Source organism: Anomalospiza imberbis, chromosome 10, assembly GCF_031753505.1.
Source record: "Anomalospiza imberbis isolate Cuckoo-Finch-1a 21T00152 chromosome 10, ASM3175350v1, whole genome shotgun sequence".
NCBI lineage: Eukaryota > Metazoa > Chordata > Aves > Passeriformes > Viduidae > Anomalospiza > Anomalospiza imberbis.
The window spans coordinates 22,014,837-22,032,505 of record NC_089690.1 but is presented as its reverse complement, the minus strand read 5'-3'; the positions used below and the strand labels follow the sequence as shown (position 1 = coordinate 22,032,505).

The following is a 17,669-nucleotide window of genomic DNA, read 5'->3' as shown; positions in this document are numbered from 1 at the left end:
ATGGCATTTAATACAGCCATATTATTAAAATTATTATAAATCTTTTTTTAAGGCAGAAGTGTACATGCAAGCCATGTTCAGATTAACAGCTGAGGCATGAAATTAGAAAAGGTTACCTTTGAATGTTAGAGATACCTGGGCACCTTGAGGGCACATTTCAAATTTTCCCTGTGCCTTTGGAACCATTTTTGTTAGAGAGATGTCATTTAGCAAGCACTGCAGTTTTAAAATTACCTATGGCTTCTATGGTTTAACCCCAGCTCAGCCCCATGCTGCTGCTGGCTCCCCCTTGGTGGGTTGGGGGAGAGATTTGGAAGGGTGAAAGTGGGAAAATTCACAGCTTGAGATACTGGCAGCTTAAATAGGTGACGCAAAAGCCACACACACAAGCAGAGCAAAACCAGGAATTCATTGCTTACTTCCCACTGGCAGGCAGGTGTTCAGCCATCCTCAGGAAAGCAGGATCCCATCACAGGTAACAGTGACTTGGGAAAACAAGCCCCATCACTCCAAATGTCCTCCCTTCCTCCTGCTTCCCTCAGCTTTATATGCTGAGCACGAGGCCATATGGGATGGAATATCCTTGGGGTCAGTTGGGATCAGCTGTCCTGGCGGTGCCCTCTCTCCCAGCCCCTCCCTGGTGAAGCTGTGTGTGGAGCAGAAAAGCCCTTGGCTCTGGGTGAGCTTTGCTGGGCAATAAGGAAAACACCCCTGGGTTATCAACATGTTCCCAGCTCAAATACAAATCTCAAACTCAAATAGAAATTTCAACCCCAGCCCAAACTAGCACATACATCCCCTCCTTCTTCCCTTACTCAGGGAATATTGACCACACTTTCCCATCTTCAGCAGTTGAGGGGGATTCTGAGTTTTCTCAGTGTAGACACATTTTTGCTCATTTCTGTTCCAAGGAGCAGGCAGGAGCAGGGACTTGGGCATTTGGCTTTTTCCTGGTGATACTGCACAGTGCAGTTGGACAGACAAAAATGCTTCTCTTTCATATTATCCTGGTGTGTCATATTTTTACTTTATTCATTTATTTCAATTTTTTATTTCCTTTAATTTACCTTATTATTCCCCCAGTTACCTTTAGCAGGCTAATATTTTTGAGGCCAGGTTGGATGGGGCTTGGAGCAGCCTGGGATAGTGGAAGGTGCTCCTGCCCAAGGCAGGCATGGGGGACTGGATGATCTTTAAGGTCCCTTCCCACCCAAACCATCCTGGGATTCTGTGATTCTTCCACTGATGATTGCTCCTGAAAGATTTCTTGTACAAACCACGTGTCCAGGAAGAGAAACCCATTTCTGGCAGGATGGCTCATCTCCTCCAGATTGTTTCTGTGGCACTTTCTTTCTGCCCATTTTCCTTTTTTTTTTTTTTTTTTTTAATTGCTTCACTGTAGCTATTAGAAGCGGGAGAATGTCATCACCCTCAAGAAAACAGAACCTGTGCATCCAATCCATTCTGTAAATGGAGAATGTTGTAATTGGAAAGATGGCAATTGAATGCTTATTTTCTATTAAAAATATTTTTTTCTTTTACATTTGGAAATACAAATTTCTTTCCTTTCAAAAAGAATAGGAATATGGTTTCTATACTTTGCAAATGTAGCAATGGTAAACACGATGAGTTATATTTTTGGTGTAGCACATTAGTTATTGCTTCAGCAAGAGCCTGAATTAGCCTATTTTATTTCTATAGTTGATTAAAAATAAAAGAGGTATATTTTGTAGATGGTGTATTGGTGCTGGTGCAATTAATTCCTGACACCCAGACACCCAAAATACAATGTTTTCTGCCTTCCTGTAAGTAGTAGAATACTTGCTGTGAGGTGAGTGCAGGATTCAACATGAGACATTTTGCCTGTGTTCACATGTCTGTGGTTTCTTTGTCTGTGCATACTTAAATCAGGAAAGAAGTAGAAGATTTAATAGATTTATATTTACATTTACTGTTATCCCTCAGTTCCTTTCACAACTTGTTAGCTTAGTTGTCCATGAATTTAAATTCTTTAAATTGCGTGTAAATTAGAAAAACTCTAACTTGACACTTCATCTTTAAAGTTCTTTATTAATCACTGGGTTTAAATGCTCTGTCAATCACTTAGCACTTGACAGCATTTATTTTGAGTCCATTGCCACGGGAATATTGTATCACAACCACTATTTGTCTAGCTGGATGGTTGTAAGGAAGCTCTGCACTAACACCTATTGCACTGACAGCAGTTTTTGCTGGAAATACTGATATTAGTGTGTCATTTATTGACCTGGGGAAGATTAAGTAGATTTATCTGCTTAATGGCTGAACAAAATTAGAGCAGATTGTTTTGGGGCTGGGCTGTGTAGCTAAGCCTGCAGGCAGCATCTGAGGGCAGTTTCTGTCGCTGCCCTCTTGGTACCTGTCTGTGGTACAATCAGAGCTGCCTGGCTCTGCTCCCAGCTCCTCCACACCAGGCTCAGCCTTCTCTGCTGGCTGCAGGCACCTTGTGTGCAAGTGAACACTTTGGCTGCTATCTTGTTCTTATTTTTTTTCAGAGATGTGCTGTGCTTTGGATCATATCTAATGGTGCATGAAATAACAGTCAGTGGTTCTCCATCAGTTACACCAGACTGTTCATGAGGAATTTTTAATACTATAGAGCTCCCATTTTCTAGCTGCCATTTTTTGGTTTTGCCTTCCTTCCCTTCCAACCCTCCTCCCTAACCTCAGCACCCTTTTTAAAAGACAAAGCCCTGCTTTCATTCTTAATGTCGCTGAATTCAGAAGAATTATAGCAGGAATTAGCGTGGGTAGGAGTTACACACAGTGCTCTCAGAGTGTAACTCAGGAAGCCCTGGCCAAAAGCAGGATTTATGATCTACCTCTTTTGTCTTGTATATATTTAATAAATAGGAACCATGGTACTCCAGGTTTTTTGACTCTGTTAAGGAATCTGTGGTGGAAATTAAACAACAGTTAAAGGCAATGTTAAAAGCACTTGCTCCAGTGTTACTCATTTCAGTGAGGAGAAGAGAAATCTGCTTTACCAGTCTGAGCTCTTAGATGTAACTAGTACACACAGTGGTAACACTGGTAGAAATGCAGCTACAAGACTCTCTCTGTAGTTTGGCATTTCTGTTTCCGTTTGAAATCAGATTTTTGTGCCCCTTATGTTCTTCCCTTTATATTACATGGTCACATAATACTGACTATTACAGACTGAGCCTGTAAAGTCAGGAATGTCACTGAATCCCTGCCTTCTGCAGCTGGCAAAATAAATTTGTGATTTCCTGCTGTAGTGTTTTAGATTCTTTGTTTTCCCCTCCAGAATGAACAAGGCAACAGAACACTGCTGAGATGCTGTTGTGTGCATTCAGGTTTACTTTCACAGGGCATTTTGTGTATGTGTGTTTTATACTAAAGAGAATTTTAGTAAGTATAAAAAAATCTCTGCTTTTTCTAACAGCTTCTATTTTTAAAACTGTAGCATGTTATTTGCACTCTGAATTGTAGAGACAGTTTCTACTTGGGGTTAATATGCATTGTCATCATCCCTAGTTTTGTTAAATTCAAATGTAATAATAATTCACTTCAGTATTCTCTATTTGTATTTTAAAAAAATCTATATGGAGCTAAACAATTGTTTGATCTAACACATGACTCTAGGTAGGTAAAAGGAGGTATTTTTAAGGAGTATGACTAGAAAAGCCAGTCAAGGGACCAGAAGAATTTATTTAGTAGTGATGCTGTGGTTGGCACAGCATAGTACACAAAAATAGGTAATGCTAAAAAAAGTTTGTCATCTGTTTTAATAAAATAAAATGCAGATTTATGGAAGGAAGGCCACTTTCTTTTTGGAAAAAAAGGCTTGTAAAATGTGCTTAGTCTGCGTGTGCAGGAATCTAATCTGGTTTCAGCATTGGTTGTTTGTAAATAGAATAATAATGTTTTAGCACCTGTGTCTTCTGTGTGTCATTACATTTATCCTAGTGAAGTTGCACATGGAAGTAATTTGGCGTTTATTATTTCTAAGCATTGTCAGTAGTGATGTAGGGGGTCAGTTCATCCAGCTGTGGCTGATGCAGCCTCACTGCTCTGAATGCCCCAGCAGGTCCTGTGCTGCTGGTGTTCCACAGAACTCCAGAGTGGTTTGGGATGGAAGGGACCTTAAAGTTAATCTTGCTTTGACCTGCTGCCGTGGCCAGGGACACCTTCCACTATCCCAGGTTGCTCCAAGCCCTGTCCAGTCTGACCTTGGACCCTTCCAGGGATCCAGGGGCAGCCACAGCTTCTCTGAGCAACCTGTGCCAGGCCTCACCACCCTCACAGGGAAGAATTTCTCCTAATGTAGTCTTAATCACACCTCTTTTAGTTTAAAACCATTCCCCCATCTCCTATCAACCTTTTGTCCATAGAAAAAGTCCCTCTCTTTTTTAAAAGCCCTTGTTAAGATCTGAAAGGCCACAATGAAGTCTCTCCAGAGCCTTCTCTTCTCCAGGTGAGCACCCCCAACTCTCCCAGCCTGTCTCCAGAGCCGAGGGGCTCCAGCTCTTGGAGCATCTCTGTGCCCTCCTCTGGTCTTGCTTCATCTTACGGAGTGTCCACTTAGGCTGGGGACCCCAGATCAGCAGCTCTGCAGTGGGGTTTCCTTGGGGTTAGCACAGGAGAAGGTTCTCCTGCTTCTCCTGGACCATATTATGCCTAAAACTGGGTAGTAGTATTTTCTTACAGGGTGTTTGCAGTGCAGAGACCTACTTGGGTGACATGCTTATGTTTGTGGTAAAGACTTTTCTGCTGTGTAGTGTAACTGGGGCATGGTCAGCAGCAATAGTTGGACTTGATAATCTTCACTGTCTTTTTCAGCCCTAATGATTTTATGATTCTATGATTCCAAGAACTTCTTCATTTCCACAGCACCATTTGCTCATTCTTGGAGGATCTTTAACTCCTTGTCAGGACCCATGAACTTATAGAGTGTTTTGACTTACAGGGGAAAGGTCTTGTCAGTACAAGTACCCACTGAAAATGCACTACAATCTAATGCACTCCCTCTCATGGAAAAAAAACCAAGGGGGATTGAGGAAAGAAAATAACTGTTTTCATGCAGGAGAGCAAAATGTTTGTGGTTTGATGTCAGCTAACCTGGGGAGCAGTCAGTGAGGGCTGAAATTGTGACAGGTATGTGCCAGAGTCATGAACAATCTCTGTGGTGCTGTTTTGGACCTTGTGCACCCTTACAGAGCAGTTGCTCCTGTCTATGTACAGCTTCCTCGTGTTTTAGAGTAATTTTGACAGCAGATAAGGTTTCATTTTAAAGATCCTTCTCTGGATTCCTTGGCAGGGAGGGAATTATCCAGCCAAAGGCAGGGGGAATGTGTTGCACCTGGAAGTAATAGAGTAATAATTTTGTGGTCCCTAAACCTGACCTGAAAAGGGTCATTCTGTTGCAATATTTGCATTGTTTCTGTTTTGCTGGCTGTGCAACTCTAGTGCCTCTCACTTCTTATCTTAGTTAATGCTAGTGTGTACACAAGCAAGCAGAAGGAGGAGCACTGTGGATTGAATTTGGATTTGTTCAACTTTATAGTTTCTCAACTGTAAAAGCTCTGAGCTAATTAATATCTTTCTCAGCATCTGTCTTGAGATGCACTTGACATTGGCCATCAGCTGTGTCATTACAGAACTTTCAGAGTAACACACAACATGGAGTGAAACCACCCAACTAGATGAGACAGAAAATTCTCATTTAGTGCCAGAGTTCAGACTTAAGTGTGTTGGCAGTGTGGTAGAATCAGATTGTTCTTAAAACTTTCTTTTTCTTCCTCATTATAGGGGTCAAACTCCTGCTGAATCTGACTTTCAAGTGCTTGAAATTGCCCGGAAACTGGAGATGTATGGCATCAGATTCCACCTCGCCTCCGACCGTGAGGGCACCAAAATCAATCTGGCAGTTTCACACATGGGTGTGCTGGTGTTCCAGGTATGGCAGGGCTGGCAGACTGTCTGTCCTTTAGCATGTCTTGGAGTAAGTCTCTCATTTTAACATCAGGTGTTGCTGATGTCTTGAAAATGTAACGTGTTCTATGGTCAAGGAGTGTCATTTAAGCCCCCAAAATTCTGTTTGGTGCAGCTTGTTCTTGTTGCAGAGAGCAGAGCATAAGAACCAAGTGACAGTGAAGTAGAGGGGCTTTGTTTGAAGTTAGGTGTGTGGTGAGAGAAAATCATCAATTCATTTGGAGCAGCCCTGGTTTGTCATCCTGGAATTTTGGTTTGGTTTCTCTTATTTTAATATTCCAGTAGATTTTTGCTGGGGTATTGTTGCTCTTACTGTATAGGAATGCTGATTGATTGGAGTGATTGGACCAATTAGTGTTACTATGTTTGTCATATTAGAGAAGCAACTCAGTGCTCAGAATCATGTTTATGAATGCAATAATAGGGTTTTCCTCTCCCCAGAACACAGAGACAGCTGATTTACTGAAATATTTCTGTTTGGGTGCTCAGCTGTGTCCTACCTGTTCTTTGGTTACTGTGGGGCAGCTTCTTTTGGCGTTGCATCAACCACTGCAGTCCTGCAATCCCTCTCAGGCTGCTTAGTGGCCTCTCTTGTTTAAGGGAATATTGCCACCAGAACTAAAAATCCAGCTGGATGTGTCCACATGCGTGTCTATATACCCACAACAGAATTTTGCTTGGTACTCTGCTTTTCTGAAACTTTTGCTAACGTTTGATCATTCTCATTTTGATTCAGGGTAACACGAAAATCAATACCTTCAACTGGTCCAAGGTCCGTAAACTGAGCTTCAAGAGGAAAAGATTCCTTATTAAGCTGCACCCAGAGGTTTGTGTAACTTTTACTGTAATAGAGGTGGTCAGTGTTGAAAAAAAAACCTGTGCTTCATTTTAGTATGAACATTTCTGGAGTTTGTGATTTTATAAAACAGCCTCAGCGGGCAGGTTTGGCTGCATCGTTCAAATACAATCTTTCCTTTCTCACCCCACAATTTAAGATCTTTAGGTTTTGTGTTTCAGTCTTAGCTTATCCTTGACACAAGCTTACACATGTATAAATGTAAAACAGAAAAAAATTACTAGACCCAAGTATTTGGTGCAGCCTTTCTCAGTAGTTCTCCTTTGAAAAAGTTGCATCCACTTTCTTGATTCAAATGAAAATTATCTGATACACCTCAGGTAGGAATGGGTGGCTGAAATGATATTGTTGTAGCTTAATTTTAAGGATGGTGTGATTACTCTTGCTTCATCTTTTCTATACATCTCTGTAGCACAAGTGTGATTTTTCATACTTAGCTGATTTACAGTAGATGTTTTTCATTGCAGATGTCATCAAAATTGTTGCTTCCACGCTGGATGACTAGATTGCATTCAGTGTTTAATTTATATTAAAATAGAGGAAAAAAACAACTTTGGACATAATATAATTTCATGTATCAAGGATACCTGAAACAGGACACACTGTCTGCTAATGTAGCAATGTGTCCCACAAAGAGACCCTCAGAAATTTCATGTGATAACTGTACTCTGACATATGCAGTATTTTCTGGTTTTGTCTGAATTTCCAGGAGACAAGCATCAGAATTACTAAAAAAGGAATAGTATTTTAAAATAGCTTCTATTTCACTTAAATATTTAAATTTCTTTGAATTTCTTTCTAAAGGTGGGTTATATTGAGCATATTTCTAAAGTCAAGTGCTTTTTAAACACTTGTACAGTTTCAAGGTAAGCAAACATTTTTGACAGATATTAAATAATTTTGAACTGCATTCAGAATCACTCTCATTTTTTTAAGGCAGATGAGAAGTGACTTTGCAAAATCCTGCATCTTGCTGGCGTTCAGCTTTTTTGTTGGCACACATTTGTGCCTTCCTTTTCTCCTTCCTGTCATTTTAGGTGCTACTAAACTTCTATGTTTTTTTCCCAGGGCCCCTATCAAGATACATTGGAGTTTCTTTTGGGAAGTAGGGATGAGTGTAAAAACTTCTGGAAAATCTGTGTTGAGTATCACACATTCTTTAGGCTCTTCGACCAGCCAAAGCCAAAGGCTAAAGCAGTGTTCTTCACCAGAGGGTCATCATTCAGATACAGGTAGGGAGAAACAGAGCACACTCATTTTGTCTTAGAAAATGAGAGCAAAAGGAAGAAGTATTCTAAAGACATTCCTCTGTAGTGCTCATCCCCTGTGTTTGATAACCTTTGTACTTCTGTGGGTTCACAGTGGACGAACACAGAAGCAACTAGTGGATTATATTAAGGACAGTGGGATGAAGAGAACCCCATATGAAAGGTAAGATTTAATAGCTTTGTAAGGCAAAACATAACTGAGACTTTCACAGTGCCCTTCTTGCCTAAATTTCAGTGTTTTAATGCTGCTTGGAGGCAGGCTTATTCTCAGTTACCAAATTTAAGGTAGCTAAACTGAAATGTAAAAGTTTATTATTTTGTGGTGCTATAAGAAGTTTAGGAAAGTTTTGGTACCACGTTTGGATGTCTGTGGGCAATGTGTGGCTTAGCTGTCTGGAAGTTCAGCAGGTACTGGAGATTCTGTATTAGTGAGGTCCTGTCTGTGCCACTGTAGCTGTGCAGTCAGCCAGTGGCAGAGCACATAATGGAACTTGGGATCTGCAAGTTTGAAACTGTGACCTAAAATACTCAATTGTTTCTAAACATATAAATATATAAATTAAGAATATGTTTCATTATGAAATTATTTTTTCCTTACTTGATTCTAATGCTGTCCAGTCTACATGTGGGAAACTCCTCCTACTCCAAATCCAAATCCAAACTATGTGTGAGAAACTCTTACTTCTAATCCAAAAGACTATAAGAATTTAATAGGAATTTTTAAAAGTTTACATTAATCTACTATTAATAAATATTGTTCATGTCTCAGACTACAGTTGAGCTCCTTTATTAGTTAAAAATTTGATTTTCTATTTAATTATTCACATAGAGTGAATCTGAAGGGTAGTGCGGGATATCAATTTTTGGAGTGGAGTCTATCATACAAAATTTTATATGGTTGACAGAGTTTGTGAAAATTTGTACAATTATTAGCTCATTCTGGTTCTGAAGCCATTCTTCTGTAGAAGTTTATATTAATGAAAAAGGATTGAGTTAAACTAAAATGTGCTGTTTAGTGTTCAGTTAGTATTCAACCCCAAGTTGTTCTTGAAGTCTTCTTCAGTGGTACCAAGAGATCCCCACCAGCCAGGTGGGGTCAGCTTCTTCTCCCAGATAACAAGTGACAGGACAAGAGGAAACGGCTTCAAGTGGTGCCATGAGAAGTTTAGGTCGGATACTGGGAAAAATTTCTTCACTGCAAGGGTGGTCAGTCACTGGCACAGGCTGCTCAGGGAAGTGTTGGAGTCACTATCCCTGGAGGTGTTCAAAAAAGGTGGAGATAAAGCACTTGGGGAAATGGGTTAGTGCTGGGGGAACGGTTGGACTTGATCTTGGAGGCCTTTTCCAACTTTAATGGTTCTCAGATGCTGTGAAAGATCTGGGTCTTGCTTTATTCCATTTTTGTACGTTTCTTATCTTGCATCATTAAATTTACAACTCTTTTGACCTTTTAAAACTTGACCTAGGTATTAACAAAACATGATAAAATAGAGCTTGAGATGTTTCTGTTGGCTACTGGCATGGCCATAAGTGATGGGGGAAGGAATGAGGCTGATGCATGTCTTGGATGCTGACAGGCTGCTCTGTTCCACAGGAGGCACAGCAAGGTCAGAGCATCCACTCGCACCTCCAACACAGACGTGCCAAAGCAGGTCAGTTCTGCAGCACTCTTGGGGTTGGGGTTGTGGTTAGGGGCATGGACAAACAGCTTTCTGAGGTGACAGTGGAGGAGTCAACTCACCAGAATTGCTGCCACTGTATGCTCTTTGTCTGCTGCACAGTTCTTTTTGTTGGGGTTACTGATTTGATAGCTGTAGCCAGTGGAGTGTGGAGTGAGTAATATTTTACTCAAAGTTCTGCTGAACAGAAAAGGAAGTGTTGGACTTTCTAGTATGTTGTTACTTCAGAGGATTAGTTATCTCCAGGTACTCTGACTGCTCTCTGGCAGTCTCACAGCTGTTATAAGATGCCTTCTGCAGGACATGGCAAGAAACAATCATGTCACTGAATGCTCTTGTGTTACGTGGGAGAGGTTAAGGAAGCAGCACAGAATTTCACTGTCATTTTGTTGTTTTTCTTTGTGGATGCTTGTTCAGCTATAAAATGTATGCTTTTAACTTTCCATTCAGTTATCAGAATTAAGGGGAAAAAAACTTGCCTTTTACGTGGGCTGCTGCATCAGGTTCTGTACAGTGTCTGCTGTAAAGTGAGCTCCTGTGAAGCATATATTTCTTCTGCATATGGATGTAACTGGATGTTACATTGGTTTTTATGTATTAGAAAAACCTTTTTTTCCATTGTGTTTCTGCTTTTCTGTCCCCTTTTAGAGTGTCCCATTCACTGAGGGCTTGAGAACTCCAGGGTCTCCTGCCTCAACAGCTGCCCCCTTCCACTCGGTTCACTCCTTGACCAGTCCTGCTTCTATCCTGCCCATGTTTGCTGAACCCAACCCTTCCTCTTTGGACCCCCGAGCATCGTACACAAGGATTCCAGACAAAACCACTGCAGCACCGGTGGAAGAAGCGGGGAGGAAGCTGATGCAGCAGCCTGGATCTCCCGTGCTCCAAGGTGTTGGGTTTGGTAGTGTTGCAGGGAACTGTGACCCGTCTTGTCCTGTTGTTGAGAGTGGTTGCGGTGTAGACGTAGATGTAGTGAGAAGTAGTAAGGAGAGCAGGGTTGCTGGTTGTAAAAATGACAATGATGAGGATGACTTTACCACAGGTGTATTCATTGCTGAAAAAGAGCAGCAGCGTGGCAGCCGAGGGGCCCCTCTTTTCACACTGACAAATTCCCAGTTACAGGTGTCGGAGGAGTTTATTGATGATGACCCAGCAGAAATGTCCTTTTTTGCTGGGGGCTCTGAGGCTTTTTCCTATGTGTACAGTGGGTTAGAATTACAGGGTTCTGAGTTCTCGAAGTGTCTGTCGGAGCCGGCTGGTTTAGCTGCAGATGCCCTCCAGCAAAGCTCAGTCTCTGCTCAGTCGAGCCCTGACAGGTACTCAACCGAGGCCGTGGATATGAATATGGAAGAGGAGTTTGAATTTGAAGAAGGGAGCGATTTCAACGGCAATGAGAGGCCATCGGACACCTCGGAGCTGTTTGAGGTGAAGGCCCAAGCGAGCAGGATGCAAAGCCTGCTGAGCCCCTCGGAAACGAGCTCCCTCATCAACAACCGCTCCGAGAGCAGCTCCCTCAACAACCTGCCCCTGAACGGGACCTCCTCCCTGCACACCTACGGCTCTGCCAACCATTCCGAGGCCAGCTCCATGCTCAACTTCCCTGCGTACTCCGTGCGCTCCGAGTCTAGCTCAGCCTTCCAGTTCACGGACATTATCGACCAGCTGGAGCAGCTGAGCTGCCCTCCCACCACCACAGAAGACTCCAGCAGCACAGACACCGACTCCTGGGACTCGGAAACGGCTGCACCTCTGGATGTAAACCTTTTCTTTAGTAACCCCTTTGCTCAAAGCACGGGGGACAACTGTGCCTTTGACTTTCAAAATAATTTAAAAAATCTCACTCAAGAAGACTGGACAGAGAAGTCACAAATCAATTGATTGGTCTTGATTTTTGTGATGGATCCCTCTATGCTTTTCAGGCTTGGAAGTCAGTAGGGTGTGATATCAGTCAATCCAGTGGCTGGATTTTAAATCACATAACATAGTTGATTTTTTGATTTTTGTTTTTTAATTTGTGTCCCTCAAAGCATCCAAGTTTTGGTGCTGTGTTTCTGTGCATCACACTACATCAAGAATGGGTTATAATAGGCTACAATATTGGAAAATACTACATTTAGGAAAAAACACTGATTTCAGAGAATTTTATCAACTGACTCATGCAGACGTCACAATTTACAGTACACTGAAGAATTTCTTTGGCTGTAAACATATCTGTAAGACACTTGCTGTTCCTCCAAAATCCAAATAAAACAATCACTTTTGCACATGCTTGTAAACCAGCAGCTGCATCCACCAAATTGCCTGTTTTCCTGTGCTGTAGCAAGATCCTCATTTTGGGTTTGTTTTTGTTTCCATAATCAAAAAAACCCCGAAGAATCTTCAAATCATCTCTGAAGGACAGTTTTAAAATACCAACTTAGGCAACATGTCTGTGATATACTTTGAAGAATAAATAGCCTACCTTTGGAAGGTAGTTTGGAAGAGGGAATGTGTGTACAACCAAATGGAAATAGCAGTTTCCCAACTTCTTGTGAAGACAAGCTTATTTGCTGACTTCCAGGTGTCTTCAGCAGTCCAGCAGCAAATGTTTTGCAGCAGTTTGGAGATATACAAAGACTATAAAAGCACTTAATTCCCATCACATTTCCCTTCTTGCTCATTATTAATCACTCTGCATAAAAATACAAAGTAATTCAGAAAAGTGTCCTGTATCTGTGGAGGACAGCTGGTGGTAAACCTGGTGTTAGCTTTAACCTTTTCTTTAAAATATGGACTGTATTCAGAAAAATACTGTAATTTTCCTGAGAAATAGAGTTTTTAGGAGAGGTAAATACTATAGACAACAGTTAGAGCTTCAGGTTGGTTCAGCTTCCAGCCACTTGGTTTTGGGGTTCCCTTCTACCCAGTTTTCAGTCCTTTGCTGAGACAGTGCAGTACTAATGCAGCTGATGCCTCCAATATTAGCAGCTTAGTTACAAACATAACTTTGCGGTCAATATTATTGCTACCATTTAAATATAGTCTTGATATATCATTAAAGACCTTCATTGTTTACTCAAGCATTTAAAAAATACTATTATTTCTCAAAATGCTGATAACCAAAACTTCAATGGAATACTTTTCAACGTGAGGCAGAACTCGAGGAGGTAAAACCTCCTTTAGTCACCCATTTCTTCCAGGTTAGTTTTACCAAGATATAACTGTTCTGCACAGTGCTTGCTTTTATCTTGTGTTTGAGTGGAATGTGTGTTGTCCCGTGAGAAACCTGTCCCCTTTGCCAGCAGCACAAAAAGACAAAACACATTGAGAACAAAGTACTAGCTCAGAGCTCCAGTAATGTACTACAAGGTGCTCTTTTTTTTTTTTTTTGCTATAGGTTACTTCTATTTTATTTCTTTCCTGTTGAATGTGTGTTCTGGCTCCCACAAGGGCTTTATTCAGGCCTGTGGAGATGATGTCATGGGTGTGTGGTGTGACATTTTGAAACAGGGCTTGGAGGAGGTCTGCAGTGGTGTAGAGAGCTGGTGCCTCTGAGTACATTTTTAGGTGATTTGTCCGATTTCTTCCCAGAATGAACTACATTATGTAACCTAAGGAAGAGAAAGAAAATGAGCAAAAAGACAGAATGTCTGCAAACTCTGTAACAGGTGGTAGCATCAGGGACAAGTATATAGATAAAGATGTAGACAGAGGCTGTTGATGTCTTTGATCTGTTAAAAAGAGGATCAAGATTCAGCTCTTACATATAACTGTGTCTTCTTCTGTTTCATGTCCTGTGCCTCAGTCAGAAGCATTCCTTTAAATGTGTTAGAATAAGGAATAAATGCAACTAAATTCTCTTAGTTTTCAAAAGATATTGGTAAAAAGCTGCCTGTGTTTTCAATGTACAGGCTTGCCAATTTGCCTTCTTGCATCACAGTTTAAAAAGACATCTTCAATGTTTTTCTTCTTTTATTTTAAACTGTGCAGATCTTTTATTGGCAGTTCTAACTCTCAGGGATTTTTTTTTTTTTTTTTTTTAAGAAAGCAATAAGATTGTTAGTGTAGTGCCCCTTTTGTTTTCCAAAGGAATGGTAGTGACTAGGACTTCAGTCTTCTGTCTTAGAGCAAGTTGTGTGGATCCACAGGCGAAGAAGAGGTGAGGGGACCTTGGACCCTGCTACAGATCTGTTTAGTTGAAGGCTTTAGGTACAAAATGAGAGTTCAGAGCTGCTGCTGTGCCTGTTAGTTCTGTCTGTACTCTGGCTGACTGATAGCATAGAGCTGTCATGGTTTCCTTCTGTGCTTCGCTTGATTTCCAAAGCCATGTGAGGATATCTTTGCATGCTGAGCTGTGTTGTTTTGTTCAAGGTTTCCCAGACAGACACAAAAGAGAAGACAATTTGGTTCATAAGTAGAGTTTTCATTATAGCAAGAAAGCTGTGAGCAAAGGTTTTTCATAATTTCCTTCAGAGACAGAAGTTCAGATTCACTTTCCAGTAGAGATGGAGAGAGAACCAGCTGCCCTCAAGGGAATGCAGCAGCTCAGACCTTCCCAGGGAGCTGTGTGGTTTTTTTCAGTGCAGTGGAGCTGTCCTCTTCTCCCCTGGCTGTCTCCTGAGGTGGCAGGAGAAGGTGGGACAAGGAAGGCCTTTCCCTGCTCTGTCCCCTTCATTTACTTTTGGGTAGCACGAGGGGAGTGGTGAACTGTAGGGCAGTGTGGTGTGTCCTGAGTCCTGGCAATGCTGCTAACTTCCAGCATTATTCCCTGGGCTTTGCTTTATTTTCTAGTTACAGTGTTGATACTAAAACTTAGTTCCTGGTACTGATTGTGTTTCTTTCCTGAGAACACAAGCTTTCCTTTCATGAAGGTGAGTGGTGAGCTGGCAGCGTGAGAGCCAGGAGCCTCACGGTGACCTCTGCTGCAGGAACTGCACGGCATGGGAAAACAGGGGAAATGACTCAGGAAAAATGACAAGATTGAGGGGATCTTTGTCGAGTATCACAGGCAAGAAGGCAGCATTTGAGGAGCTGTGGTAGAACAGATAAAACCTAGCTGTGTAAACTTTGTCCTGTGGCCAGCAAGTGGTTGTCCCCCTGCTCCTTCCAGTACCCGCCTCTGGAGGTTCTTGCACATTTGCTTTGTGCCTCCCACCCGTGGGGAGCTGGGGGCACACACAGGCATGAGCATTTCTAGCCAGTGCACAGGTTTTGGTGCTGTGTTTCTCCAGTAGGAGAACCACAGAGTGTCCGGGTGTGTTCTCCAGCTCTACACAGTGCACCCAGCAGCTGTTTGCAGCTCAGCAAAGGGAGTGTGCCAGGGCTCCACGGTGAAGCAGGGCTCTTTCCCATCCTTCTGTCTGTTCTGTTCTAGCAAACGCAGGCAGCTGTAGGATGCATGCCAGTATTAGTGGCCTTTTCCCAGTGAGTCAGGCTGCTGGGCTTTTTGCAGTGCTCAACTGAACATTGCAATGTGATTGAGAGAAAGCAAAATGGGTGTTTTGAGTGAGCAATTTAATCCCCACCTGTACTTCTCTATGTGTGTACTTATAACCCTGCTGATGCTTAAACACATTTATTAACTGTAAAACACTACATCAGAGCATTTTTGATCATCATCTATGCAGTTTATGAAACTTAATTTGCACAAAACATGGGTCATGGAATATTCTCTGACCTATCCACCACCTGGTTAAACTTTGTGAGGTTTACTAACCTGTGTTACCTATTGTGTGTAGACTTTGTAATTTTAAAGTATTCATTAGTCAAGTAATACATGCTGTATATTCCCAGGACTTGTCATATGTTATCTTAGGGTAGAATAGGGTGATATATCAATCTACCCTCCAGTTTCACTTCAAGTTCCAGTGAAATTCAGAGTTGCTGAATAATCTGGATAATACCAAGTGTTGGTCTCCTTTTTCCTGTGCTTATTTGTATTGTGGTCATAGGTGATTTTAAGGGATTTTTATTTTGATTTTTTTTGGTGGCTTGGTTATGGTTTGGTATTGGGTGTTTTTATTTGATTTTTTTTTTTTTTGGTGGTGGTAGATTTTGTCTAGTTTCAAGTCTTGGTAGGGATAAGATTTTGTGAAGACACTAATAAAAGTTGTTATAATTTTATGCTTTTTTTGGTGCAAACCTGTCGGTAAGTCATTCCCATTATTGTCATTTTGCAAAATGTTCTAAGCCGTAATTACGCAGTGCTGAATGAGTGTAATCACAGGTGTCAATGCAGTCCTTTAGCTGCCATTGCCTGTCATTTTTAGGGACTCTGACACCTCACTTGGCACAAGGGCTGTGTGTATATGTGTGGCTGTACATACACATTCTCTGTCTGAAGATGGGGAGACTTTACAGTTCCAAACACATCATAAAATCCTGCCCACGGGCTCCCATAAGATTACTCCAGTGGCTGAGCTGGAGGTTTGGAAGTTCAAATTTGGAACATGATTAATTGAACCTGGTCTGTGGGAAGGTTTCCTGTACATTTTCAAAAATCATAATGTTCTGCAGTTGCTGGAATCACAAAGTTCCTGTTTATCGGTACGAACAGGGGTACGTGTGCCTTGGTTAGAGGGACTCCCCAGTTCCATAGGTGCTACTCTTGCCAGGAAAAGATTTCATTCAAACAAAGAGAGCTGGAATTTTTAATTGATCTCTTGAACTTTATCTTTCATATGGGAAATGTTTATTGAATTATATGTTGGGGTTTTGAGTATCTTTGTGTCTGTTCAGATTGCCAATTATGAACCTACAGATTTGTACTAATTCATAATTTTAATTGTTTATGCAATAAAACAAGGAAACCTTTGATATAAATGACAACATGGGCTTTTTAGCTTTATTTTCATTACCCTTACCTTTGAAATAGAATAAATATTTGTTCTCCTAGCCAAGGCATCTTACAGTTTTATTCCCAGCTTTCTCCACACAGTTTTCCCCCTGTAGCACTTCGCTGGAAATAGAGCACAGTAGGCAAACATTGGTGTGTGGGTTTCAAATTCCTGCTTTGTGCAGATATTTTGCTTGGAATACAAATGGGACTAGAAGCTCAGATTTCTTTGTAAGAATTATATTTATTGTGGAGACCTTTTCTTTTAAACTGGGTATATCCCTTGAACTCCCCCTCTTGTATATCTGTTTCTATTGGAAGATTGTCCTTTTTTTGCAAACACAGCATGTGAAGGTGATTGCATGTTTTCTAGCTGGCAGGTTCTCCTTCAGGTGTCTGTGACCAGTGTTTAGGTAAATCCTCTTCCCTGCAAACAGGGCTTTTACAAGGTGCAAAGGTGGCAAAAGAAGGGTGGTTATTTGGGATTGTTTCAGCTGTTTTATGAGCATCACCATAAAACCAAGGCCAACCTTAGATTCTGGTAGTACCACATGTGGATGTGACTTCACAGGTACACAGCACTGGGGCACATGCCAAGTGCTGTAAATGTGCTTTAATGTTTCATGTGACCTGTACCTGTTGGAGGATAAAAAGGAGATCTTTGAATTTGAAGTCTCTTGTATCAGTTCTTTAGGCTCTCAGATAATTTTCAAGATTCTCATATGTCCCAATGATTTCTCATCTTTTTAAAGGGAAGATTTGCAGAGGGAAAAGCTGCTAGTTGTGATGCTTTGAAATAAGAAAGATAGGGAAATTATCCAGGATTTTACTTGTAGTACATCAGCTTGCTAGTGACTTCACTCTAGGAGTAATACTGTGTACTTTCACTGTAGAAATAATCATTTGGTCTGTGCATGTGATGGGTTCAGCAGGGCATGGGGTGGAAGAGAGGCTCAGAGCAGGCTCCCATTGTCCTCTGGTCAGCCTCTGCAGGGCTTTAGCCTGAAAATAATCTCTGCTTTTGAAGCAGTAATGATAGCAATGATACAGTAATAAAG

The 17,669-nt window shown here is 41.4% G+C and overlaps 1 protein-coding gene across 6 annotated transcripts in view; it reads left to right on the top strand.

Moving 5' to 3' along the window:
* The window catches only part of FARP2 (FERM, ARH/RhoGEF and pleckstrin domain protein 2), a 73,249-nt gene that overhangs the window by 30,294 nt on the left and 25,286 nt on the right, over positions 1-17,669 (top strand). For all 6 annotated transcript variants that reach the window (XR_011002743.1, XR_011002742.1, XM_068201220.1 and 3 more), the window contains exons 8-13: positions 5,812-5,959; positions 6,731-6,820; positions 7,919-8,082; positions 8,213-8,281; positions 9,713-9,770; positions 10,446-10,686. Coding sequence is in view for 4 of the 6 variants with exons in the window: in XM_068201220.1 (XP_068057321.1) it covers positions 5,812-5,959; positions 6,731-6,820; positions 7,919-8,082; positions 8,213-8,281; positions 9,713-9,770; positions 10,446-10,686 (770 nt within the window). In the remaining 2 variants the exon portion in view is untranslated. The remainder of the gene's footprint in view (positions 1-5,811; positions 5,960-6,730; positions 6,821-7,918; positions 8,083-8,212; positions 8,282-9,712; positions 9,771-10,445; positions 10,687-17,669) is intronic.